This window comes from Leptodactylus fuscus, unplaced genomic scaffold (assembly GCF_031893055.1).
Source record: "Leptodactylus fuscus isolate aLepFus1 unplaced genomic scaffold, aLepFus1.hap2 HAP2_SCAFFOLD_288, whole genome shotgun sequence".
NCBI lineage: Eukaryota > Metazoa > Chordata > Amphibia > Anura > Leptodactylidae > Leptodactylus > Leptodactylus fuscus.
In genome coordinates, this window is record NW_027440311.1 from 36,562 (window position 1) to 62,622 (window position 26,061).

Here is a 26,061-nt window from a genome sequence, read left to right on the forward strand (position 1 = left end):
TTGTATGTCCTCCCAGTATATAGGTTATATGTCTTCCCAGTATATAGGTTATGTGTCCTCCCAGTATATAGGTTATATGTCCTCCCAGTATATAGGTTCTGTCCTCCCAGTATATAGGTTATGTGTCCTCCCAGTATATAGGTTATATGTCTTCCCAGTATATAGGTTATGTGTCCTCCCAGTATATAGGTTATGTGTCCTCCCAGTATATAGGTTATATGTCTTCCCAGTATATAGGTTATGTGTCCTCCCAGTATATAGGTTATATGTCCTCCCAGTATATAGGTTCTGTCCTCCCAGTATATAGGTTATGTGTCCTCCCAGTATATAGGTTCTGTCCTCCCAGTATATAGGTTGTATGTCCTCCCAGTATATAGGTTATATGTCTTCCCAGTATATAGGTTATATGTCTTCCCAGTATATAGGTTATGTGTCCTCCCAGTATATAGGTTCTGTCCTCCCAGTATATAGGTTATGTGTCCTCCCAGTATATAGGTTATATGTCCTCCCAGTATATAGGTTATATGTCCTCCCAGTATATAGGTTCTGTCCTCCCAGTATATAGGTTATGTGTCCTCCCAGTATATAGGTTGTATGTCCTCCCAGTATATAGGTTCTGTCCTCCCAGTATATAGGTTATGTGTCCTCCCAGTATATAGGTTGTATGTCCTCCCAGTATATAGGTTCTGTCCTCCCAGTATATAGGTTATGTGTCCTCCCAGTATATAGGTTGTATGTCCTCCCAGTATATAGGTTCTGTCCTCCCAGTATATAGGTTATGTGTCCTCCCAGTATATAGGTTATGTGTCCTCCCAGTATATAGGTTATGTGTCCTCCCAGTATATAGGTTATGTGTCCTCCCAGTATATAGGTTATATGTCTTCCCAGTATATAGGTTATGTGTCCTCCCAGTATATAGGTTCTGTCCTCCCAGTATATAGGTTATGTGTCCTCCCAGTATATAGGTTGTATGTCCTCCCAGTATATAGGTTATATGTCTTCCCAGTATATAGGTTATATGTCTTCCCAGTATATAGGTTATATGTCTTCCCAGTATATAGGTTCTGTCCTCCCAGTATATAGGTTATGTGTCCTCCCAGTATATAGGTTATGTGTCCTCCCAGTATATAGGTTATGTGTCCTCCCAGTATATAGGTTATATGTCCTCCCAGTATATAGGTTATATGTCCTCCCAGTATATAGGTTCTGTCCTCCCAGTATATAGGTTATGTGTCCTCCCAGTATATAGGTTATGTGTCCTCCCAGTATATAGGTTGTATGTCCTCCCAGTATATAGGTTATATGTCTTCCCAGTATATAGGTTATGTGTCCTCCCAGTATATAGGTTCTGTCCTCCCAGTATATAGGTTATGTGTCCTCCCAGTATATAGGTTGTATGTCCTCCCAGTATATAGGTTATATGTCTTCCCAGTATATAGGTTATATGTCTTCCCAGTATATAGGTTATATGTCTTCCCAGTATATAGGTTCTGTCCTCCCAGTATATAGGTTATGTGTCCTCCCAGTATATAGGTTATGTGTCCTCCCAGTATATAGGTTATGTGTCCTCCCAGTATATAGGTTATATGTCCTCCCAGTATATAGGTTATATGTCCTCCCAGTATATAGGTTCTGTCCTCCCAGTATATAGGTTATGTGTCCTCCCAGTATATAGGTTATGTGTCCTCCCAGTATATAGGTTGTATGTCCTCCCAGTATATAGGTTATATGTCTTCCCAGTATATAGGTTATGTGTCCTCCCAGTATATAGGTTATGTGTCCTCCCAGTATATAGGTTATGTGTCCTCCCAGTATATAGGTTATGTGTCCTCCCAGTATATAGGTTATATGTCTTCCCAGTATATAGGTTATGTGTCCTCCCAGTATATAGGTTATGTGTCCTCCCAGTATATAGGTTCTGTCCTCCCAGTATATAGGTTCTGTCCTCCCAGTATATAGGTTATGTGTCCTCCCAGTATATAGGTTATATGTCTTCCCAGTATATAGGTTATATGTCTTCCCAGTATATAGGTTATGTGTCCTCCCAGTATATAGGTTATGTGTCCTCCCAGTATATAGGTTATATGTCCTCCCAGTATATAGGTTATGTGTCCTCCCAGTATATAGGTTGTATGTCCTCCCAGTATATAGGTTATATGTCCTCCCAGTATATAGGTTATATGTCTTCCCAGTATATAGGTTATGTGTCCTCCCAGTATATAGGTTATGTGTCCTCCCAGTATATAGGTTATATGTCCTCCCAGTATATAGGTTATATGTCCTCCCAGTATATAGGTTATGTGTCCTCCCAGTATATAGGTTATATGTCTTCCCAGTATATAGGTTATGTGTCCTCCCAGTATATAGGTTATATGTCTTCCCAGTATATAGGTTATATGTCCTCCCAGTATATAGGTTCTGTCCTCCCAGTATATAGGTTATATGTCCTCCCAGTATATAGGTTCTGTCTTCCCAGTATATAGGTTATGTGTCCTCCCAGTATATAGGTTCTGTCCTCCCAGTATATAGGTTATGTGTCCTCCCAGTATATAGGTTCTGTCCTCCCAGTATATAGGTTATGTGTCCTCCCAGTATATAGGTTCTGTCCTCCCAGTATATAGGTTGTATGTCCTCCCAGTATATAGGTTATATGTCTTCCCAGTATATAGGTTATATGTCTTCCCAGTATATAGGTTATGTGTCCTCCCAGTATATAGGTTATGTGTCCTCCCAGTATATAGGTTATATGTCTTCCCAGTATATAGGTTATGTGTCCTCCCAGTATATAGGTTATGTGTCCTCCCAGTATATAGGTTATATGTCCTCCCAGTATATAGGTTATGTGTCCTCCCAGTATATAGGTTATGTGTCCTCCCAGTATATAGGTTATGTGTCCTCCCAGTATATAGGTTATGTGTCCTCCCAGTATATAGGTTATGTGTCCTCCCAGTATATAGGTTATATGTCCTCCCAGTATATAGGTTATGTGTCCTCCCAGTATATAGGTTATGTGTCCTCCCAGTATATAGGTTCTGTCCTCCCAGTATATAGGTTATGTGTCCTCCCAGTATATAGGTTATGTGTCCTCCCAGTATATAGGTTATATGTCTTCCCAGTATATAGGTTATATGTCTTCCCAGTATATAGGTTATGTGTCCTCCCAGTATATAGGTTATGTGTCCTCCCAGTATATAGGTTATGTGTCCTCCCAGTATATAGGTTATGTGTCCTCCCAGTATATAGGTTATGTGTCCTCCCAGTATATAGGTTATATGTCCTCCCAGTATATAGGTTATGTGTCCTCCCAGTATATAGGTTATATGTCCTCCCAGTATATAGGTTCTGTCCTCCCAGTATATAGGTTATGTGTCCTCCCAGTATATAGGTTATGTGTCCTCCCAGTATATAGGTTATGTGTCCTCCCAGTATATAGGTTATGTGTCCTCCCAGTATATAGGTTATGTGTCCTCCCAGTATATAGGTTATGTGTCCTCCCAGTATATAGGTTATGTGTCCTCCCAGTATATAGGTTATGTGTCCTCCCAGTATATAGGTTATATGTCCTCCCAGTATATAGGTTATGTGTCCTCCCAGTATATAGGTTATATGTCCTCCCAGTATATAGGTTCTGTCCTCCCAGTATATAGGTTATGTGTCCTCCCAGTATATAGGTTATGTGTCCTCCCAGTATATAGGTTATATGTCCTCCCAGTATATAGGTTATGTGTCCTCCCAGTATATAGGTTCTGTCCTCCCAGTATATAGGTTGTATGTCCTCCCAGTATATAGGTTATATGTCTTCCCAGTATATAGGTTATATGTCTTCCCAGTATATAGGTTATGTGTCCTCCCAGTATATAGGTTATGTGTCCTCCCAGTATATAGGTTATGTGTCCTCCCAGTATATAGGTTCTGTCCTCCCAGTATATAGGTTATGTGTCCTCCCAGTATATAGGTTCTGTCCTCCCAGTATATAGGTTGTATGTCCTCCCAGTATATAGGTTATATGTCTTCCCAGTATATAGGTTATATGTCTTCCCAGTATATAGGTTATGTGTCCTCCCAGTATATAGGTTATGTGTCCTCCCAGTATATAGGTTCTGTCCTCCCAGTATATAGGTTATGTGTCCTCCCAGTATATAGGTTCTGTCCTCCCAGTATATAGGTTGTATGTCCTCCCAGTATATAGGTTATATGTCTTCCCAGTATATAGGTTATATGTCTTCCCAGTATATAGGTTATGTGTCCTCCCAGTATATAGGTTATGTGTCCTCCCAGTATATAGGTTCTGTCCTCCCAGTATATGAGAGGGTCTGTGCGGTGTATGAGGACTGTATACGAGTCCTGGTGACCCCATACTGCACATTCTGTTCTCTTCAGCTCTGCTTCTCCATTGCTTGTCCTGAGGATCTTCTCATGAGCTCTGGTTGCTTCTGAGGTGCCTTCTTGTTTAACCCTTCTCTTCCTGTGGTGAATCTGTGAATTTCTTCTCCTTTGCTCTCCGATCTTCACTCCAATCCTCAGTGGTCAGCTTTAAGGCTCCTTCATACTTGTGCAGTACAGAGACTTCTTAGTTCTGCGTTCCTTATGTAGAAGACATGAGCCCGTTCTCACACAGGGGGCTGGGCTGGGAGGTTCTGCTTGTCCTTGTGGTGCTCATCGCTCTCACCTGATCTCTCACTCACAGGCTTTACCTGGACAAACAGAAGCCATCCTTCCGCTTGCACTCGGTGAAGTGCTCGGGCACCGAGGTTCACTTGTCTCTCTGCCCTTTTGAATTCTACAAGGTGAATAGCTCTGCAGCCTGCGCAGATGGCGGCCCCGTGGTCGTGAGTTGTGTTCTTGGGCCTGTATTTGCAGCACAAAGCGCAGCACAAGCACCAATGAAGAAGAAGAAAGTGGTGCAACAGCCCCAGCAAGAAGTGAGTACGAGAAGGGCATGGGCCAGAAGGGCGTGGGCCAGAAGGGCAGAGGTCAGAAGGGCAGAGGCCAGAAAGGCAGAGGTCAGAAGGGCGTGGGCCAGAAGGGCGTGGGCCAGACGGGCAGAGGCCAGAAGGGCGTGGGCCAGACGGGCGTGGGCCAGATGGGCAGAGGTCAGAAGGGCAGAGGCCAGAAGGGCGTGGGCCAGACGGGCAGAGGCCAGAAGGGCAGAGGCCAGAAGGGCGTGGGCCAGACGGGCGTGGGCCAGACGGGCATGGGCCAGAAGGGCAGAGGTCAGAAGGGCAGAGGCCAGAAGGGCGTGGGCCAGACGGGCATGGGCCAGACGGGCATGGGTCAGAAGGGCAGAGGTCAGAAGGGCATGGGCCAGAAGGGCAGAGGCCAGACGGGCGTGGGCCAGACGGGCGTGGGCCAGACGGGCATGGGCCAGACGGGCATGGGCCAGAAGGGCAGAGGTCAGAAGGGCATGGGCCAGAAGGGCAGAGGCCAGAAGGGCATGGGCCAGAAGGGCAGAGGCCAGGGCTCCACCACTGCCAGCTCTGCGGCCCTCACTCTTGTCTTCTGTCTCTACAGGAGATCATCCGGTTGAAGGGAGGTTCTCGTCCTGGTGAGGGTCGTGTGGAAGTGCTGAGGAGCGGGCAGTGGGGCACCGTGTGTGACGACCGCTGGGATCTGCAAGCGGCCAGTGTGGTCTGCAGAGAACTGGGCTTTGGAAGTGCTAAAGAAGCCTTGACGGGTGCTCGCATGGGTCAGGGTAAGTGGCCAGCAGGAAGCACTGGTGGGCTAATTCCACCATAGATGAGTAGTTAGCAGAGTCCACTAGTCCTGTCTGTATACTGCGGAGGGCCCTGTATACATTCCCAGCATGTGAAGAGACATCTGGAAGTCATCAGTGCTGGCCGCGGGCCTGGACTCTGTAACCGGCTCCACCAGCCCAATAATACTCCCATGGAGATATATACTGTATACAGCGCATGTGTATATACTACCGTCATCAGAACTGCCTGACACATCATAGAAAAGGAATACACTCTGCCTCCCTCATACTGCCATATACGTGTTATCACACTGTAATATTATCTTCATACCGCCATATACGTGTTATCACACTGTAATATTATCTTCATACCGCCATATACGTGTTATCACACTGTAATATTATCTTTATTCCGCCATATACGTGTTATCACACTGTAATATTATCTTCATACCGCCATATACATGTTATCACACTGTAATATCATCTTCATTCCGCCATATACGTTATCACACTGTAATATTATCTTCATACTGCCATATACGTGTTATCACACTGTAATATTATCTTCATACCGCCATATACATGTTATCACACTGTAATATCATCTTCATTCCGCCATATACGTTATCACACTGTAATATTATCTTCATACCGCCATATACATGTTATCACACTGTAATATCATCTTCATTCCGCCATATACGTTATCACACTGTAATATTATCTTCATTCCGCCATATACGTGTTATCACACTGTAATATTATCTTCATACTGCCATATACGTGTTATCACACTGTAATATTATCTTCATACCGCCATATACGTGTTATCACACTGTAATATTATCTTCATACCGCCATATACGTGTTATCACACTGTAATATTATCTTCATACCGCCATATACGTGTTATCACACTGTAATATTATCTTCATACCGCCATATACGTGTTATCACACTGTAATATTATCTTCATACCGCCATATACGTGTTATCACACTATAATATTATCTTCATACCGCCATATACGTGTTATCACACTATAATATTATCTTCATACCGCAATATTGGTACTATGACCATAGCCCCGTAGTAATGGTCTTCTTCCTGGTGGACAGGTATGGGTTCCATCCACATGAATGAGGTGCGGTGTTCCGGGAATGAGCGCTCCCTCTTTGACTGTCAGTACAAGAACATTACGCAGGAGGACTGTAAGCACAGCGAGGACGCCGCCGTCAAGTGCAACGTTCCCTACATGGGTTACGAGAAGACGGTCAGTATGAGTGGTGGAGTGGTGGGACAAATTATGGGTGTGTGGTGGAGAGGAGACGAGTGGACGAGATGAACGTGGTGGTGGCCGCTGTGTCCGACAGGCAGATCAGACCACTAGGCAGTAAATACTCTGAAATAAGGGAGGGGTCCGCCTAAAATGTCAGGGGTGGACAAGCCATTCATCTGTCTCCATTCATGACCCTAAGGGAGAGTTCACACGGAGTAATGTGCCGCGTGATGTGGCACGTATACGCCGCGTGAGCTTTTGCGGGCCGTATGCGCTCCCATTGATTTCAGTGGGAGCCGGGATCATATACGCGGCGGTATTTTGCGGGCGTGATTTTATGGCCTAACGCGGCACGTTACTCCGTGTGAACTCACCCTAACATTTCCCTCTGGTATCTGACCCCTCCAGACCTGGACTCCACTAGATCTCTGCAGTGTCCTGTGGTATCTGACCCCTCTAGTACTGGACTCCACTAGATCTCTGCAGTGTCCTGTGGTATCTGACCCCTCCAGACCTGGACTCCACTAGATCTCTGCAGTGTCCTGTGGTATCTGACCCCTCTAGTACTGGACTCCACTAGATCTCTGCAGGTGTCCTGTGGTATCTGACCCCTCCAGACCTGGACTCCACTAGATCTCTGCAGGTGTCCTGTGGTATCTGACCCCTCCAGGCCTGGACTCCACTAGATCTCTGCAGTGTCCTGTGGTATCTGACCCCTCCAGGCCTGGACTCCACTAGATCTCTGCAGTGTCCTGTGGTATCTGACCCCTCCAGACCTGGACTGTACTAGATCTCTGCAGTGTCCTGTGGTATCTGACCCCTCCAGACCTGGACTGTACTAGATCTCTGCAGTGTCCTGTGGTATCTGACCCCTCCAGACCTGGACTCCACTAGATCTCTGCAGGTGTCCTTTGGTATCTAACCCCTCCAGACCTGGACTCCACTAGATCTCTGCGGGTGTCCTGTGGTATCTGACCCCTCCAGACCTGGACTCCACTAGATCTCTGCAGTGTCCTGTGGTATCTGACCCCTCCAGACCTGGACTCCACTAGATCTCTGCAGGTGTCCTGTGGTATCTGACCCCTCCTGACCTGGACTCCACTAGATCTCTGCAGTGTCCTGTGGTATCTGATCCCTCCAGACCTGTACTCCACCAGATCTCTGCAGTGTCCTGTGGTATCTGACCCCTCCAGACCTGGACTCCACTAGATCTCTGCAGTGTCCTGTGGTATCTGACCCCTCCAGGACTGGACTCCACTAGATCTCTGCAGTGTCCTGTGGTATCTGACCCCTCCAGGCCTGGACTCCACTAGATCTCTGCAGTGTCCTGTGGTATCTGACCCCTCCAGACCTGGACTCCACTAGATCTCTGCCGTTGTCCTGTGGTATCTGATCCCTCCTGACCTGGACTGTACTAGATCTCTGCAGTGTCCTGTGGTATCTGACCCCTCCAGACCTGGACTCCACTAGATCTCTGTAGTGTCCTGTGGTATCTGATCCCTCCAGGACTGGACTCCACTAGATCTCTGCAGTGTCCTGTGGTATCTGACCCCTCCAGACCTGGACTCCACTAGATCTCTGCAGTGTCCTGTGGTATCTGATCCCTCCAGGACTGGACTCCACTAGATCTCTGCAGTGTCCTGTGGTATCTGACCCCTCCAGACCTGGACTCCACTAGATCTCTGCAGTGTCCTGTGGTATCTGACCCCTCCAGACCTGGACTCCACTAGATCTCTGCAGTGTCCTGTGGTATCTGACCCCTCCAGACCTGGACTCCACTAGATCTCTGCAGTGTCCTGTGGTATCTGACCCCTCCAGGACTGGACTCCACTAGATCTCTGCAGGTGTCCTGTGGTATCTGACCCCTCCTGACCTGGACTCCACTAGATCTCTGCAGTGTCCTGTGGTATCTGACCCCTCCAGACCTGGACTCCACTAGATCTCTGTAGTGTCCTGTGGTATCTGACCCCTCCAGGACTGGACTCCACTAGATCTCTGCAGGTGTCCTGTGGTATCTGACCCCTCCTGACCTGGACTCCACTAGATCTCTGCAGGTGTCCTGTGGTATCTGACCCCTCCTGACCTGGACTCCACTAGATCTCTGCAGTATCCTGTGGTATCTGACCCCTCCAGACCTGGGCTCCACTAGATCTCTGCAGTGTCCTGTGGAATCTGATCCCTCCAGACCTGGACTCCACTAGATCTCTGCAGTGTCCTGTGGTATCTGACCCCTCCAGACCTGGACTCCACTAGATCTTCGCAGGTGTCCTGTGGTATCTGACCCCTCTAGTACTGGACTCCACTAGATCTCTGCAGTGTCCTGTGGTATCTGACCCCTCCAGGACTGGACTCCACTAGATCTCTGCAGTGTCCTGTGGTATCTGACCCCTCCAGGCCTGGACTCCACTAGATCTCTGCAGTGTCCTGTGGTATCTGACCCCTCCAGGCCTGGACTCCACTAGATCTCTGCAGGTGTCCTGTGGTATCTGACCCCTCTAGTACTGGACTCCACTAGATCTCTGCAGTGTCCTGTGGTATCTGACCCCTCCAGACCTGGACTCCACTAGATCTCTGCAGGTGTCCTGTGGTATCTGACCCCTCCTGACCTGGACTCCACTAGATCTCTGCCGTTGTCCTGTGGTATCTGATCCCTCCTGACCTGGACTGTACTAGATCTCTGCAGTGTCCTGTGGTATCTGACCCCTCCAGACCTGGACTGTACTAGATATCTGTAGGTGTCCTGTGGTATCTGACCCCTCCTGACCTGGACTGTACTAGATCTCTGCAGTGTCCTGTGGTATCTGACCCCTCCAGACCTGGACTCCACTAGATCTCTGCAGTGTCCTGTGGTATCTGACCCCTCCAGACCTGAACTCCACTAGATCTCTGCAGTGTCCTGTGGTATCTGACCCCTCCAGACCTGGACTCCACTAGATCTCTGCCGTTGTCCTGTGGTATCTGACCCCTCCAGACCTGGACTCCACTAGATCTCTGCAGTGTCCTGTGGTATCTGACCCCTCCAGACCTGGACTCCACTAGATCTCTGCCGTTGTCCTGTGGTATCTGACCCCTCCAGACCTGGACTCCACTAGATCTCTGCTGTTGTCCTGTGGTATCTGATCCCTCCTGACCTGGACTGTACTAGATCTCTGCAGTGTCCTGTGGTATCTGACCCCTCCAGACCTGGACTGTACTAGATCTCTGCAGTGTCCTGTGGTATCTGACCCCTCCAGACCTGGACTCCACTAGATCTCTGTAGTGTCCTGTGGTATCTGACCCCTCCAGGACTGGACTCCACTAGATCTCTGCAGGTGTCCTGTGGTATCTGACCCCTCCAGACCTGGACTCCACTAGATCTCTGCAGTGTCCTGTGGTATCTGACCCCTCCAGACCTGGACTCCACTAGATCTCTGCCGTTGTCCTGTGGTATCTGACCCCTCCAGACCTGGACTCCACTAGATCTCTGCTGTTGTCCTGTGGTATCTGATCCCTCCTGACCTGGACTGTACTAGATCTCTGCAGTGTCCTGTGGTATCTGACCCCTCCAGACCTGGACTGTACTAGATCTCTGCAGTGTCCTGTGGTATCTGACCCCTCCAGACCTGGACTCCACTAGATCTCTGTAGTGTCCTGTGGTATCTGACCCCTCCAGGACTGGACTCCACTAGATCTCTGCAGTGTCCTGTGGTATCTGACCCCTCCAGACCTGGACTCCACTAGATCTCTGCCGTTGTCCTGTGGTATCTGACCCCTCCAGACCTGGACTCCACTAGATCTCTGCTGTTGTCCTGTGGTATCTGATCCCTCCTGACCTGGACTGTACTAGATCTCTGCAGTGTCCTGTGGTATCTGACCCCTCCAGACCTGGACTGTACTAGATCTCTGCAGTGTCCTGTGGTATCTGACCCCTCCAGACCTGGACTCCACTAGATCTCTGTAGTGTCCTGTGGTATCTGACCCCTCCAGGACTGGACTCCACTAGATCTCTGCAGTGTCCTGTGGTATCTGACCCCTCCAGACCTGGACTCCACTAGATCTCTGCCGTTGTCCTGTGGTATCTGACCCCTCCTGACCTGGACTCCACTAGATCTCTGCAGTGTCCTGTGGTATCTGACCCCTCCAGACCTGGACTCCACTAGATCTCTGCCGTTGTCCTGTGGTATCTGACCCCTCCTGACCTGGACTCCACTAGATCTCTGCCGTTGTCCTGTGGTATCTGACCCCTCCTGACCTGGACTCCACTAGATCTCTGCAGGTGTCCTGTGGTATCTGACCCCTCCTGACCTGGACTCCACTAGATCTCTGCAGTGTCCTGTGGTATCTGACCCCTCCAGGACTGGACTCCACTAGATCTCTGCAGGTGTCCTGTGGTATCTGACCCCTCCTGACCTGGACTCCACTAGATCTCTGCAGTATCCTGTGGTATCTGACCCCTCCAGACCTGGACTCCACTAGATCTCTGCAGTGTCCTGTGGTATCTGACCCCGCCAGACCTGGACTCCACTAGATCTCTGCAGGTGTCCTGCGGTATCTGATCCCTCCAGACCTGGACTGTACTAGATCTCTGCAGTGTCCTGTGGTATCTGACCCCTCCAGACCTGGACTCCACTAGATCTCTGCAGTGTCCTGTGGTATCTGACCCCTCCAGACCTGGACTGTACTAGATCTCTGCAGTGTCCTGTGGTATCTGATCCCTCCTGACCTGGACTGTACTAGATCTCTGCAGTGTCCTGTGGTATCTGATCCCTCCAGACCTAGACTGTACTAGATCTCTGCAGTGTCCTGTGGTATCTGACCCCTCCAGACCTGGACTCCACTAGATCTCTGCAGTGTCCTGTGGTATCTGACCCCTCCAGACCTGAACTCCACTAGATCTCTGCAGTGTCCTGTGGTATCTGACCCCTCCAGACCTGGACTCCACTAGATCTCTGCCGTTGTCCTGTGGTATCTGACCCCTCCAGACCTGGACTCCACTAGATCTCTGCCGTTGTCCTGTGGTATCTGACCCCTCCAGACCTGGACTCCACTAGATCTCTGCAGTGTCCTGTGGTATCTGACCCCTCCAGACCTGGACTGTACTAGATCTGTGCAGGTGTCCTGTGGTATCTGATCCCTCCAGACCTGGACTGTACTAGATCTCTGCAGTGTCCTGTGGTATCTGACCCCTCCTGACCTGGACTCCACTAATACTCTGCAATGTCCTGTGGTATCTGACCCCTCCAGACCTGGACTGTACTAGATCTCTGCAGGTGTCCTGTGGTATCTGACCCCTCTTGACATGGACTCCACTAGATCTCTGTAGGTGTCCTGTGGTATCTGATCCCTCCTGACCTGGACTGTACTAGATCTCTGCAGGTGTCCTGTGGTATCTGACCACTCCAGACCTGGACTGTACTAGATCTCTGCAGGTGTCCTGCGGTATCTGACCCCTCCAGACCTGGACTCCACTAGATCTCTGCCGTTGTCCTGTGGTATCTGACCCCTCCAGACCTGGACTCCACTAGATCTCTGTAGTGTCCTGTGGTATCTGATCCCTCCAGGACTGGACTCCACTAGATCTCTGCAGTGTCCTGTGATATCTGACCCCTCCTGACCTGGACTCCACTAAATCTCTGCAGTGTCCTGTGGTATCTGATCCCTCCAGACCTGGACTGTACTAGATCTCTGCAGTGTCCTGTGGTATCTGACCCCTCCAGACCTGGACTCCACTAGATCTCTGCAGTGTCCTGTGGTATCTGACCCCTCCAGAGTTGGACTCCACTAGATCTCTGCAGGTGTCCTGTGGTATCTGATCCCTCCAGACCTTGAATCTACTAGATCTCTGCAGGTGTCCTGTGGTATCTGACCCCTCCTGACATGGACTCCACTAGATCTCTGCAGGTGTCCTGTGGTATCTGACCCCTCCAGACCTGGACTCCACTAGATCTCTGTAGTGTCCTGTGGTATCTGACCCCTCCAGACTTGGACTGTACTAGATCTCTGCCGTTGTCCTATGGTATCTGACCCCTCCAGACCTGGACTGTACTAGATATCTGTAGGTGTCCTGTGGTATCTGACCCCTCCTGACCTGGACTGTACTAGATCTCTGCAGTGTCCTGTGGTATCTGACCCCTCCAGACCTGGACTCCACTAGATCTCTGCAGTGTCCTGTGGTATCTGACCCCTCCAGACCTGAACTCCACTAGATCTCTGCAGTGTCCTGTGGTATCTGACCCCTCCAGACCTGGACTCCACTAGATCTCTGCCGTTGTCCTGTGGTATCTGACCCCTCCAGACCTGGACTCCACTAGATCTCTGCAGTGTCCTGTGGTATCTGACCCCTCCAGACCTGGACTCCACTAGATCTCTGCCGTTGTCCTGTGGTATCTGACCCCTCCAGACCTGGACTCCACTAGATCTCTGCCGTTGTCCTGTGGTATCTGATCCCTCCTGACCTGGACTGTACTAGATCTCTGCAGTGTCCTGTGGTATCTGACCCCTCCAGACCTGGACTGTACTAGATCTCTGCAGTGTCCTGTGGTATCTGACCCCTCCTGACATGGACTCCACTAGATCTCTGCCGTTGTCCTGTGGTATCTGACCCCTCCAGACCTGGACTCCACTAGATCTCTGCCGTTGTCCTGTGGTATCTGATCCCTCCTGACCTGGACTGTACTAGATCTCTGCAGTGTCCTGTGGTATCTGACCCCTCCAGACCTGGACTGTACTAGATCTCTGCAGTGTCCTGTGGTATCTGATCCCTCCTGACCTGGACTGTACTAGATCTCTGCAGGTGTCCTGTGGTATCTGACCCCTCCAGACCTGGACTCCACTAGATCTCTGTAGTGTCCTGTGGTATCTGACCCCTCCTGACATGGACTCCACTAGATCTCTGCCGTTGTCCTGTGGTATCTGACCCCTCCAGACCTGGACTCCACTAGATCTCTGTAGTGTCCTGTGGTATCTGACCCCTCCAGGACTGGACTCCACTAGATCTCTGCAGGTGTCCTGTGGTATCTGACCCCTCCAGACCTGGACTCCACTAGATCTCTGCAGGTGTCCTGTGGTATCTGACCCCTCCAGACCTGGACTCCACTAGATCTCTGCCGTTGTCCTGTGGTATCTGACCCCTCCTGACCTGGACTCCACTAGATCTCTGCAGTGTCCTGTGGTATCTGACCCCTCCTGACCTGGACTCCACTAGATCTCTGCCGTTGTCCTGTGGTATCTGACCCCTCCTGACCTGGACTCCACTAGATCTCTGCAGGTGTCCTGTGGTATCTGACCCCTCCAGACCTGGACTCCACTAGATCTCTGCAGTGTCCTGTGGTATCTGACCCATCCAGACCTGGACTCCACTAGATCTCTATAGTGTCCTGTGGTATCTGACCCCTCCAGGACTGGACTCCACTAGATCTCTGCAGGTGTCCTGTGGTATCTGACCCCTCCTGACCTGGACTCCACTAGATCTCTGCAGTATCCTGTGGTATCTGACCCCTCCAGACCTGGACTCCACTAGATCTCTGCAGTGTCCTGTGGTATCTGACCCCGCCAGACCTGGACTCCACTAGATCTCTGCAGGTGTCCTGCGGTATCTGATCCCTCCAGACCTGGACTGTACTAGATCTCTGCAGTGTCCTGTGGTATCTGACCCCTCCAGACCTGGACTGTACTAGATCTCTGCAGTGTCCTGTGGTATCTGATCCCTCCATACCTGGACTCCACTAGATCTCTGCAGATGTCCGGTTGTATCTGACCCCTCCAGACCTTGACTCCACTAGATCTCTGCAGTGTCCTGTGGTATCTGACCCCTCCAGACCTGGACTGTACTAGATCTCTGCAGGTGTCCTGTGGTATCTGACCCCTCCTGACATGGACTCCACTAGATCTCTGTAGGTGTCCTGTGGTATCTGATCCCTCCAGACCTGGACTGTACTAGATCTCTGCAGTGTCCTGTGGTATCTGATCCCTCCTGACCTGGACTCCACCAGATCTCTGCAGTGTCCTGTGGTATCTGACCCCTCCAGACCTGGACTGTACTAGATCTCTGCCGTTGTCCTATGGTATCTGACCCCTCCAGACCTGGACTGTACTAGATCTCTGTAGGTGTCCTGTGGTATCTGACCCCTCCTGACCTGGACTCCACTAGATCTCTGCAGTGTCCTGTGGTATCTGATCCCTCCAGACCTGGACTGTACTAGATCTCTGCAGTGTCCTGTGGTATCTGACCCCTCCAGACCTGGACTCCACTAGATCTCTGCAGTGTCCTGTGGTATCTGACCCCTCCAGACCTGAACTCCACTAGATCTCTGCAGGTGTCCTGTGGTATCTGATCCCTCCAGACCTGGACTGTACTAGATCTCTGCAGTGTCCTGTGGTATCTGACCCCTCCAGACCTGGACTCCACTAGATCTCTGCAGTGTCCTGTGGTATCTGACCCCTCCAAACCTGGACTGTACTAGATCTCTGCCGTTGTCCTATGGTATCTGACCCCTCCAGACCTGGACTGTACTAGATCTCTGTAGGTGTCCTGTGGTATCTGACCCCTCCTGACCTGGACTCCACTAGATCTCTGCAGTGTCCTGTGGTATCTGACCCCTCCAGACCTGGACTCCACTAGATCTCTGCAGGTGTCCTGTGGTATCTGACCCCTCTAGTACTGGACTGTACTAGATCTCTGCAGTGTCCTGTGGTATCTGATCCCTCCAGACCTGGACTGTACTAGATCTCTGCAGTGTCCTGTGGTATCTGACCCCTCCAGACCTGGACTCCACTAGATCTCTGCAGTGTCCTGTGGTATCTGACCCCTCCAGACCTGAACTCCACTAGATCTCTGCAGGTGTCCTGTGGTATCTGATCCCTCCTGACCTGGACTCTACTAGATCTCTGCAGTGTCCTGTGGTATCTGACCCCTCCAGACCTGGACTCCACTAGATCTCTGCAGTGTCCTGTGGTATCTGACCCCTCCAGACCTGGACTCCACTAGATCTCTGCCGTTGTCCTGTGGTATCTGACCCCTCCAGACCTGGACTCCACTAGATCTCTGCCGTTGTCCTGTGGTATCTGACCCCTCCAGACCTGGACTCCACTAGATCTCTGCAGTGTCCTGTGGTATCTGACCCCTCCAGACCTGGACTGTACTAGATCTCTGCAGGTGTCCTGTGGTATCTGATCCCTCCAGACCTGGACTGTACTAGATCTCTGCAGGTGTCCTGTGGTATCTGACCCCTCCAGACCTGGACTGTACTAGATCTCTGCAGGTGTCCTGTGGTATCTGACCCCTCTTGACATGGACTCCACTAGATCTCTGTAGGTGTCCTGTGGTATCTGATCCCTCCTGACCTGGACTGTACTAGATCTCTGCAGGTGTCCTGTGGTATCTGACCCCTCCAGACCTGGACTGTACTAGATCTCTGCAGTGTCCTGTGGTATCTGATCCCTCCAGACCTGGACTGTACTAGATCTCTGCAGGTGTCCTATGGTATCTGACCCCTCCTGACCTGGACTCCACTAAATCTCTGCAGTGTCCTGTGGTATCTGATCCCTCCAGACCTGGACTGTACTAGATCTCTGCAGTGTCCTGTGGTATCTGACCCCTCCAGACCTGGACTCCACTAGATCTCTGCAGGTGTCCTGTGGTATCTGATCCCTCCTGACCTGGACTCCACTAGATCTCTGCAGTGTCCTGTGGTATCTGATCCCTCCAGACCTTGAATCTACTAGATCTCTGCAGGTGTCCTGTGGTATCTGACCCCTCCTGACATGGACTCCACTAGATCTCTGCAGGTGTCCTGTGGTATCTGACCCCTCCATACCTGGACTGTACTAGATCTCTGCAGGTGTCCTGTGGTATCTGACCCCTCCATACCTGGACTGTACTAGATCTCTGCAGGTGTCCTGTGGAATCTGACCCCTCCAGACCTGGACTCCACTAGATCTCTGCAGATGTCCGGTTGTATCTGACCCCTCCAGACCTGGACTGTACTAGATCTCTGCAGTGTCCTGTGGTATCTGACCCCTCCTGACATGGACTCCACTAGATCTCTGCCGTTGTCCTGTGGTATCTGACCCCTCCAGACCTGGACTCCACTAGATCTCTGCCGTTGTCCTGTGGTATCTGATCCCTCCTGACCTGGACTGTACTAGATCTCTGCAGTGTCCTGTGGTATCTGACCCCTCCAGACCTGGACTGTACTAGATCTCTGCAGTGTCCTGTGGTATCTGATCCCTCCTGACCTGGACTGTACTAGATCTCTGCAGGTGTCCTGTGGTATCTGACCCCTCCAGACCTGGACTCCACTAGATCTCTGTAGTGTCCTGTGGTATCTGACCCCTCCTGACATGGACTCCACTAGATCTCTGCCGTTGTCCTGTGGTATCTGACCCCTCCAGACCTGGACTCCACTAGATCTCTGTAGTGTCCTGTGGTATCTGACCCCTCCAGGACTGGACTCCACTAGATCTCTGCAGGTGTCCTGTGGTATCTGACCCCTCCAGACCTGGACTCCACTAGATCTCTGCAGGTGTCCTGTGGTATCTGACCCCTCCAGACCTGGACTCCACTAGATCTCTGCCGTTGTCCTGTGGTATCTGACCCCTCCTGACCTGGACTCCACTAGATCTCTGCAGTGTCCTGTGGTATCTGACCCCTCCTGACCTGGACTCCACTAGATCTCTGCCGTTGTCCTGTGGTATCTGACCCCTCCTGACCTGGACTCCACTAGATCTCTGCAGGTGTCCTGTGGTATCTGACCCCTCCAGACCTGGACTCCACTAGATCTCTGCAGTGTCCTGTGGTATCTGACCCATCCAGACCTGGACTCCACTAGATCTCTATAGTGTCCTGTGGTATCTGACCCCTCCAGGACTGGACTCCACTAGATCTCTGCAGGTGTCCTGTGGTATCTGACCCCTCCTGACCTGGACTCCACTAGATCTCTGCAGTATCCTGTGGTATCTGACCCCTCCAGACCTGGACTCCACTAGATCTCTGCAGTGTCCTGTGGTATCTGACCCCGCCAGACCTGGACTCCACTAGATCTCTGCAGGTGTCCTGCGGTATCTGATCCCTCCAGACCTGGACTGTACTAGATCTCTGCAGTGTCCTGTGGTATCTGACCCCTCCAGACCTGGACTGTACTAGATCTCTGCAGTGTCCTGTGGTATCTGATCCCTCCATACCTGGACTCCACTAGATCTCTGCAGATGTCCGGTTGTATCTGACCCCTCCAGACCTTGACTCCACTAGATCTCTGCAGTGTCCTGTGGTATCTGACCCCTCCAGACCTGGACTGTACTAGATCTCTGCAGGTGTCCTGTGGTATCTGACCCCTCCTGACATGGACTCCACTAGATCTCTGTAGGTGTCCTGTGGTATCTGATCCCTCCAGACCTGGACTGTACTAGATCTCTGCAGTGTCCTGTGGTATCTGATCCCTCCTGACCTGGACTCCACCAGATCTCTGCAGTGTCCTGTGGTATCTGACCCCTCCAGGCCTGGACTGTACTAGATCTCTGCCGTTGTCCTATGGTATCTGACCCCTCCAGACCTGGACTGTACTAGATCTCTGTAGGTGTCCTGTGGTATCTGACCCCTCCTGACCTGGACTCCACTAGATCTCTGCAGTGTCCTGTGGTATCTGATCCCTCCAGACCTGGACTGTACTAGATCTCTGCAGTGTCCTGTGGTATCTGACCCCTCCAGACCTGGACTCCACTAGATCTCTGCAGTGTCCTGTGGTATCTGACCCCTCCAGACCTGAACTCCACTAGATCTCTGCAGGTGTCCTGTGGTATCTGATCCCTCCAGACCTGGACTGTACTAGATCTCTGCAGTGTCCTGTGGTATCTGACCCCTCCAGACCTGGACTCCACTAGATCTCTGCAGTGTCCTGTGGTATCTGACCCCTCCAAACCTGGACTGTACTAGATCTCTGCCGTTGTCCTATGGTATCTGACCCCTCCAGACCTGGACTGTACTAGATCTCTGTAGGTGTCCTGTGGTATCTGACCCCTCCTGACCTGGACTCCACTAGATCTCTGCAGTGTCCTGTGGTATCTGACCCCTCCAGACCTGGACTCCACTAGATCTCTGCAGGTGTCCTGTGGTATCTGACCCCTCTAGTACTGGACTGTACTAGATCTCTGCAGTGTCCTGTGGTATCTGATCCCTCCAGACCTGGACTGTACTAGATCTCTGCAGTGTCCTGTGGTATCTGACCCCTCCAGACCTGGACTCCACTAGATCTCTGCAGTGTCCTGTGGTATCTGACCCCTCCAGACCTGAACTCCACTAGATCTCTGCAGGTGTCCTGTGGTATCTGATCCCTCCTGACCTGGACTCTACTAGATCTCTGCAGTGTCCTGTGGTATCTGACCCCTCCAGACCTGGACTCCACTAGATCTCTGCAGTGTCCTGTGGTATCTGACCCCTCCAGACCTGGACTCCACTAGATCTCTGCCGTTGTCCTGTGGTATCTGACCCCTCCAGACCTGGACTCCACTAGATCTCTGCCGTTGTCCTGTGGTATCTGACCCCTCCAGACCTGGACTCCACTAGATCTCTGCAGTGTCCTGTGGTATCTGACCCCTCCAGACCTGGACTGTACTAGATCTCTGCAGGTGTCCTGTGGTATCTGATCCCTCCAGACCTGGACTGTACTAGATCTCTGCAGGTGTCCTGTGGTATCTGACCCCTCCAGACCTGGACTGTACTAGATCTCTGCAGGTGTCCTGTGGTATCTGACCCCTCTTGACATGGACTCCACTAGATCTCTGTAGGTGTCCTGTGGTATCTGATCCCTCCTGACCTGGACTGTACTAGATCTCTGCAGGTGTCCTGTGGTATCTGACCCCTCCAGACCTGGACTGTACTAGATCTCTGCAGTGTCCTGTGGTATCTGATCCCTCCAGACCTGGACTGTACTAGATCTCTGCAGGTGTCCTATGGTATCTGACCCCTCCTGACCTGGACTCCACTAAATCTCTGCAGTGTCCTGTGGTATCTGATCCCTCCAGACCTGGACTGTACTAGATCTCTGCAGTGTCCTGTGGTATCTGACCCCTCCAGACCTGGACTCCACTAGATCTCTGCAGGTGTCCTGTGGTATCTGATCCCTCCTGACCTGGACTCCACTAGATCTCTGCAGTGTCCTGTGGTATCTGATCCCTCCAGACCTTGAATCTACTAGATCTCTGCAGGTGTCCTGTGGTATCTGACCCCTCCTGACATGGACTCCACTAGATCTCTGCAGGTGTCCTGTGGTATCTGACCCCTCCATACCTGGACTGTACTAGATCTCTGCAGGTGTCCTGTGGTATCTGACCCCTCCATACCTGGACTGTACTAGATCTCTGCAGGTGTCCTGTGGAATCTGACCCCTCCAGACCTGGACTCCACTAGATCTCTGCAGATGTCCGGTTGTATCTGACCCCTCCAGACCTGGACTGTACTAGATCTCTGCAGGTGTCCTGTGGTATCTGATCCCTCCTGACCTGGACTCCACTAGATCTCTGCAGTGTCCTGTGGTATCTGATCCCTCCAGACCTTGAATCTACTAGATCTCTGCAGTGTCCTGTGGTATCTGATCCCTCCAGACCTTGAATCTACTAGATCTCTGCAGTGTCCTGTGGTATCTGATCCCTCCAGACCTTGAATCTACTAGATCTCTGCAGGTGTCCTGTGGTATCTGACCCCTCCTGACATGGACTCCACTAGATCTCTGCAGTGTCCTGTGGTATCTGACCCCTCCATACCTGGACTGTACTAGATCTCTGCAGGTGTCCTGTGGAATCTGACCCCTCCAGACCTGGACTCCACTAGATCTCTGCAGGTGTCCTGTGGTATCTGACCCCTCCTGACATGGACTCCACTAGATCTCTGCAGTGTCCTGTGGTATCTGACCCCTCCATACCTGGACTGTACTAGATCTCTGCAGGTGTCCTGTGGAATCTGACCCCTCCAGACCTGGACTCCACTAGATCTCTGCAGGTGTCCGGTTGTATCTGACCCCTCCATACCTGGACATCACTAGATCTCTGCGGGTGTCCTGTGGTATCTGACCCCTCCAGACCTGGACTCCACTAGATCTCTGCCATTGTCCTGTGGTATCTGATCTCTCATGACCTGGACTCCACTAGATCTCTGCAGGTGTCCTGTGGTATCTGACCCCTCCAGACCTGGACTCTACTAGATCTCTGCAGTGTCCTGTGGTATCTGACCCCTACAGATAGAGGAGAAGAACATGGAGAACGCGTAGATAGTGGAGAAGAACACGGAGAACGTGTAGATGGGGGAGAATAACATGGAGAACGTGTAAATGGGGGAGAATAACATGGAGAACGAGTAGATGGGGGAGAAGAATATGGAGAACGAGTAGATGGGGGAGAAGAATATGGAGAATATGTAGATGGGGGAGAAGAATATGGAGAACGAGTAGATGGGGGAGAAGAATATGGAGAATATGTAGATGGGGAGAAGAATATGGAGAACGAGTAGATGGGGGAGAAGAATATGGAGAACGAGTAGATGGGGGAGAAGAATATGGAGAACGAGTAGATGGGGGAGAAGAATATGGAGAACGAGTAGATGGGGGAGAAGAATATGGAGAACGAGTAGATGGGGGAGAAGTATATGGAGAACGAGTAGATGGGGGAGAAGAATATGGAGAATGAGTAGATGGGGGAGAAGAATATGGAGAATATGTAGATGGGGGAGAAGAACACTTACACTGTAACAAGCACCGCTCTGGTCAACAATGAGTTCAACATGGTCAAGGTAGATGTTCAGATTCCTGATTCCATAAGTAAGGATATTGTAAATGCTGAGCCCGGGTGACTTTCTACACTGTGACTAATCTCATTAGCCAGAACAGCGCCACCAATCTACAGAGGCTCAGCAGTGGTGTTGCAGCATATTCCCATGCACCATGTGGTCCTACACATGGCCACTGAACTGAGGATCTAAGCACGTCAGCGGGGGATGGGTGTTAGAAGGGCCTCTTAAAGATAAGAATTACTGCTAGCTATGCCATTGTCCTATCATTAGGACCACCCAGAGTCCATGGTGCAACCTAATCTCTGGTGGTAGCAGCAATCAGTAACTGACCACAGTGGTCAGCTAGGAAGATTGGGGACATCAGTTCTTCAGCACAAGTGCCAGAACGATGGGGGAAACCATCAGGTGACGAAAGCAGCCTTTACTATCTACAACTTTCCAGGCCTTAGGTGATCCTTGTGGTCCTGTAATGATGTAACACCCAACGTACAATGTCTCGGTGTGTCCATGTCTCGCCCGTCATATCTTATCTGCCCAATGTTGGGGGAGGTAATGGTAAGAGTCTCTATAGATGTCCATATAGACACAGACATACAAACGTGACCCCGAGATTAGCATCTGCCTAGTGCCCACTATGTGACCTGTCAATGTGTCCGCCTGGACAATAGTGCCCCCGATATATCCAGAAATATCCAAAGCTGATACTTGTTTTCTATTGGGCTCCTTATTCCTCTCAGATCCGCCTGGCAGGGGGTCGGAGTCTGCATGAGGGGCGGGTGGAGGTTTTGTGGGGACCTCGTGGAGAAGAGCGCTGGGGATTTGTTTGTGGAGAAGGCTGGGGAACAAAGGAGGCCGCAATTGTCTGCCAACAGTTGGGTCTTGGATTTGTCAGCAGTGCCCTTCAGGTATGTATAGTATCCTGGGCTGAGGGGATAGGGTCATATACAGGAGGATATACAGAAGGTACTGAGCAGGGTGTGGAGTCAGAGTCATTCTAGGTGAGACCTTCACTGCTATGTGTGTCCATGTGCCCACCATTGTGCTAATACTAACCTCAGCTCACAGGAACACTCAGTAATTGCTAGCACCCTGGGGACTGATTCTTATAGGACCGTCCTCTATGGAGAACCAGATGGAGGATATCCAGTATAGGGTATCTGCTCAACCTCCCGGGGGCCTATGTGCGGACCATACAGAAAATCCCAATAAGGCCATATACCCTCCATCACCAAGTCTTTCATAATAAGAGATGAGCGAAACGCTCAAGATTGTTTCAGGTTCTAATAGCTCAAGGACTCCGAAGACTATATACACCTATAATACATAGTGTATGACACTGTCAGGGCTCCTAGGACTATATATATCTATAATACATAGTGTATGACACTATCAGGGCTCCTAGGACTATATATATCTATAATACATAATGTATGACACTGTCAGGGCCCCTAGGACTATATATATCTATAATACATAGTGTATGACACTGTCAGGGCTCCTAGGACTATATATATCTATAATACATAGTGTATGACACTGTCAGGGCTCCTAGGACTATATATATCTATAATACATAGTGTATGACACTGTCAGGGCTCCTAGGACTATATATATCTATAATACATAGTGTATGACACTGTCAGGGCTCCTAGGACTATATATATCTATAATACATAGTGTATGACACTGTCAGGGCTCCTAGGACTATATATATATCTATAATACATAGTGTATGACTGTCAGGGCTCCTAGGACTATATATATCTATAATACATAGTGTATGACACTGTCAGGGCTCCTAGGACTATATATATCTATAATACATAGTGTATAACACTGTCAGGACTCCTAGGACTATATATATCTATAATACATAGTGTATGACACTGTCAGGGCTCCTAGGACTATATATATATATATCTATAATACATAGTGTGTGACACTGTCAGGGCTCCTAGGACTATATATACCTATAATACATAGTGTATGACACTATCAGGGCTCCTAGGACTATATATACCTATAATACATAGTGTATGACACTGTCAGGACTCCTAAGACTATATATATCTATAATACATAGTGTATGACACTGCCAGGACTCCTAGGACTATATATATATATCTATAATACATAGTGTATGACACTGTCAGGGCTCCTAGGACTATATATATATCTATAATACATAGTATATGACACTGTCAGGGCTCCTAGGACTATATATATCTATAATACATAGTGTATGACACTGTCAGGGCTCCTAGGACTATATATATCTATAATACATAGTGTATGACACTGTCAGGGCTCCTAGGACTATATATATATCTATAATACATAGTGTATGACACTGCCAGGACTCCTAGGACTATATATATCTATATACATAGTGTATGACACTGTCAGGGCTCCTAGGACTATATATATCTATAATACATAGTGTATGACGCTGTCAGGACTCCTAGGACTCTATATATCTATAATACATAGTGTATGACACTGCCAGGACTCCTAGGACTATATATATCTATAATACATAGTGTATGACACTGTCAGGGCTCCTAGGACTATATATATCTATAATACATAGTGTATGACACTGTCAGGGCTCCTAGGACTATATATATCTATAATACATAGTGTATGACGCTGTCAGGACTCCTAGGACTCTATATATCTATAATACATAGTGTATGACACTGCCAGGACTCCTAGGACTATATATATCTATAATACATAGTGTATGACACTGTCAGGGCTCCTAGGACTATATATATCTATAATACATAGTGTATGACACTGTCAGGGCTCCTAGGACTATATATATATCTATAATACATAGTGTATGACACTGTCAGGACTCCTAGGACTATATATATCTATAATACATAGTGTATGACACTGTCAGGGCTCCTAGGAATATATATATATATATATATATATATATATATATATATATATATAATACATAGTGTGTGACACTGTCAGGGCTCCTAGGACTATATATATCTATAATACATAGTGTATGACACTGTCAGGGCTCCTGGGACTATATATATATATATATCTATAATACATAGTGTATGACACTGTCAGGGCTCCTAGAACTATATATATCTATACTACATAGTGTATGACACTGTCAGGGCTCCTAGGACTATATATATCTATAATACATAGTGTATGAAACTGTCAGGGCTCCTAGGACTATATATATCTATAATACATAGTGTATGACACTGTCAGGGCTCCTAGGACTATATATATCTATAATACATAGTGTATGACACTGTCAGGGCTCCTAGGACTATATATCTATATCTATAATACATAGTGTATGACACTGTCAGGGCTCCTAGGACTATATATATCTATAATACATAGTGTATGACACTGTCAGGGCTCCTAGGACTATATATCTATATCTATAATACATAGTGTATGAAACTGTCAGGGCTTCTAGGACTATATATATCTATAATACATAGTGTATGACACTGTCAGGGCTCCTAGGACTATATATATACTAGCTGGTACCCGCGACTTCCTCTGCGGTGATTGTAGAAGTGCGTATATACAGGCGCGGGTAAGGTTTTCGTACTGTGTATAAGGTATGGGGTATAAAATGTAACTGTGTATCTGGTTGTTGCTGTAATTCTGAGAATACGTGGGACTTTTGTGTTGAATGTAATTTGTATTTCAGCCGCTATATATACGGTGTTGGTATAAACTGCACATAGTGTCTTTGGGACAGAGGTATTTCAGGTTAATATACTTTGATATACGACATTGTATGATTTGTTATTTTCCGCCAGTACATGTAAGTTTTGGGCACAGGATACTTTTGAGCAAGCAACATAAAGTCTGGCCCTGTGCAGGACAGTTCAGTAACTCCATGTGCCTCTTATTAATAGCAATTAACCCCATCATGTCCCTCACATTAACCCCAGTGTAAGAGTTACTGATAGAGATGAGCGAGTACTGTTGGGATCAGCCGATCCGAACAGCACGCTCGCATAGAAATGAATGGACGTAGCCGGCACGCGGGGGGTTAAGCGCGCCGGCTACGTCCAAGCAGAAGTACCAGGTGCATCCATTCATTTCTATGGAGCGTGCTGTTCAGATCCCAACAATACTCGCTCATCTCTAGTTACTGATATGTGAGAGACTTGGAGGTAATAATTAAGTATCTTCATTACTGAGGTCTTTTATTATTACCTCCATATGTCTCCCATATTAGTAACCTTTATATGGGGCACACAGGGGTTAATATGAGGGACATGATGGGGTTATTCCTATTAATGTGAGGCACACAGGGGTTAATATGAG

General features: G+C 49.1%; 1 protein-coding gene across 3 annotated transcripts in view; it reads left to right on the plus strand.

Moving 5' to 3' along the window:
• Positions 1-26,061, plus strand: part of LOXL3 (lysyl oxidase like 3) — a 74,014-nt gene that overhangs the window by 13,283 nt on the left and 34,670 nt on the right. For all 3 annotated transcript variants that reach the window (XM_075261691.1, XM_075261692.1, XM_075261693.1), the window contains 4 exons: positions 4,688-4,922; positions 5,512-5,692; positions 6,817-6,971; positions 22,470-22,637. In XM_075261691.1, coding sequence (XP_075117792.1) covers positions 4,688-4,922; positions 5,512-5,692; positions 6,817-6,971; positions 22,470-22,637 — 739 coding nt within the window. The remainder of the gene's footprint in view (positions 1-4,687; positions 4,923-5,511; positions 5,693-6,816; positions 6,972-22,469; positions 22,638-26,061) is intronic.